Source organism: Palaemon carinicauda, chromosome 10 (assembly GCF_036898095.1).
Source record: "Palaemon carinicauda isolate YSFRI2023 chromosome 10, ASM3689809v2, whole genome shotgun sequence".
Taxonomy (NCBI): Eukaryota; Metazoa; Arthropoda; class Malacostraca; order Decapoda; family Palaemonidae; genus Palaemon; species Palaemon carinicauda.
The window spans coordinates 149,026,525-149,029,024 of record NC_090734.1 but is presented as its reverse complement, the minus strand read 5'-3'; the positions used below and the strand labels follow the sequence as shown (position 1 = coordinate 149,029,024).

General features: G+C 43.9%; 1 protein-coding gene across 1 annotated transcript in view; it reads right to left on the bottom strand.

Annotated features, from left to right (window-relative positions):
* LOC137648538 (uncharacterized) overlaps window positions 1-132 on the bottom strand; it is a 2,113-nt gene extending 1,981 nt beyond the window's left edge. Inside the window, exon 1 of the mRNA XM_068381457.1 lies at window positions 1-132. This exon is cut by the window's left edge and continues 289 nt beyond it. Coding sequence (XP_068237558.1) covers window positions 1-122 — 122 coding nt within the window. The 5' untranslated portion in view covers window positions 123-132.
* Window positions 133-2,500: the final 2,368 nt, after the last annotated feature.

Below are 2,500 nucleotides of genomic sequence, written 5' to 3'. Positions count from 1 at the left end.
CCCCTTTTTCTTCTATTAGAATAATCCGGACTTCGTATTTTCCACAAGCAAGGAAGTGCTCTGTACAGCTCCAAAAACTCACGAATGAAATCGTGAGGTAAATACTTGACTGACTGCGACATCCTTTCACGACAGCAGTACTGACCTGACTCCTACGAGGAAAAAAATAGGGCGATCGAGTCTGAGTACTTTGCAGATATTGTACATGTTGAAACTTTGCCTCAGTCCTTCCCAAAACCCACAGCGCGACGCGCCAATCAGTTCAACATGCTGAAAGGACGACGCGACAGGCCTGGCTCGACAGGACTGGCATCAATAGGCCCCATACACGTTAGGGCGATCGAGTCTGAGTACTCTGCAGGTATTGTACATGTTGAAACTTTGCCTCAGTCCTTCCCAAAACCCACAGCGCGACGCGCCAATCAGTTCAACATGCTGAAAGGACGACGCGACAGGCCTGGCTCGACAGGACTGGCATCAACAGGCCCCATACACGTTAGGGCGATCGAGTCTGAGTACTCTGCAGGTATTGTACATGTTGAAACTTTGCCTCAGTCCTTCCCAAAACCCACAGCGCGACGCGCCAATCAGTTCAACATGCTGAAAGGACGACGCGACAGGCCTGGCTCGACAGGACTGGCATCAATAGGCCCCATACACGTTAGGGCGATCGAGTCTGAGTACTCTGCAGGTATTGTACATGTTGAAACTTTGCCTCAGTCCTTCCCAAAACCCACAGCGCGACGCGCCAATCAGTTCAACATGCTGAAAGGACGACGCGACAGGCCTGGCTCGACAGGACTGGCATCAATAGGCCCCATACACGTTAAAGACTGACCGGTTCGCGCCAGTCACTATGAAATCCGCGCGCCAGTCGCGTACGTGTATGGCCACCTTAAGAGTCTTAAGATTATCTCTCTCTCTCTCTCTCTCTCTCTCTCTCTCTCTCTCTCTCTCTCTCTCCTTGTATAAACAAATATCGTTTAGCAAATAAGCAAATTTTATAGTTATATTTTCGTTTTTCAGGTACATGCCAGTTTGCAACATAGTGACTGCCACTGAACGTCTGAGCTTGTCGGCATATGACCCCCATAGTCCTCTACATGGGCGGGAGCAAAAAGATACCAATCTTTTTGTGATGGCCGATGTGGTAACGTCCCTGACAAGTGATCTCCAGACTGGGGATCAAGTCCTGGTCAAACTCGTTACGTTAGTTCCTTTAGTGTCTGCAACCTCACCATCCTTGTCAACTAAGGATAGGGGAGGGGGGATTTGAAGGAGCCTATAGGTCCATCTGCTGACTCAGCCATAGCCTGGCCCTCCCTGGTCCCGGCTTAGATGGATAAGGGCTTGGGTGCTGATCATATGTAATATAGCCAGTCTCTAGGGCATTATCCTGCTTGCTAGGGGAATGTCATTGTCCCTTGCCTCTGCCATACATGAGCGGCCTTTAAGCCTTTAAACCTTTAATATTGTCCTTGACTCTGCCTTTCAAAACTTTTAAATATTTTAAACACATTCTGTGTTTACCTTCTCTTAAGCTTTAAAATCGGTATGTGAACCCAACATATGTAAAATATGGCGTATTTGGTATGTACTTCCTTTATCTCTTCCCTTGCCTATAATAAAACGAATGTATATTTCATATTATGCTGTACTGTTTTTAACTGTCAGTTTCTGAAAAGGAAGAAATATACTCAAATAATAAAAAAAACTTTATTAGCTAATTAGCTACGGCTTTTTGTGGTGTGTTTGGTTGTCGGACAAATCCCACTGATTTCAAATTCGTTTTACACCAGCTGTCAATCAACATTTCTTTGTGATTTATTCAGAGGAAATGGAAATCATACCATGAGTACAGTAGTTAGCTCCAGGTTCTCTGTTTTTTTTTTTTTCTTTTTTTTTTCGAAAGCAAAGCCGGAATTTTTGCTCATTTGTTTTTCATAACAACTGTTGTATTTTGGTTTGAGCCAAATGGAATATTTCATGTATAAGCTATTTTGAATGTTCCCAAGTTAGTGCCAGTTTGCCTGTTTCTAAACAGTGTTTAGCAAGTGGGAAAGTGAAGGGAATGGATTATAAAACAATTTACACATAAAGCGATGTGTTTGTGTTACTTATTTTGCAATTTTCAACGAGAAGCATATTTTCAAGTAAGTGAGTCTCAAGAGGTAAAAATAAGATCTCTCTCTCTCTCTCTCCTCTCCTCTCTCTCTCTCTCTCCTCTCTCTCTCTCTCTCTCTCTCTCTCTAAAAGTGGTTTAAATTTCCATAAGTAACATTGAACTAAATACATTTGCGTCAAATCAAGGCCCCTAACCACACCTCCCAAGAAAGAGAGAGAGAGAGAGAGAGAGAGAGAAGAGAGAGAGAGAGAGAGAGAGAGAGGAGAGAGAGAGAGAGAGAGAGAGAGAGAGAGATTGCATCCCTTAACCATAATTCGGGAAGAGGGCTGACCAAACCAGTTTCTTCTCCTTCAAACAAACTAGTTACTTTTGCTT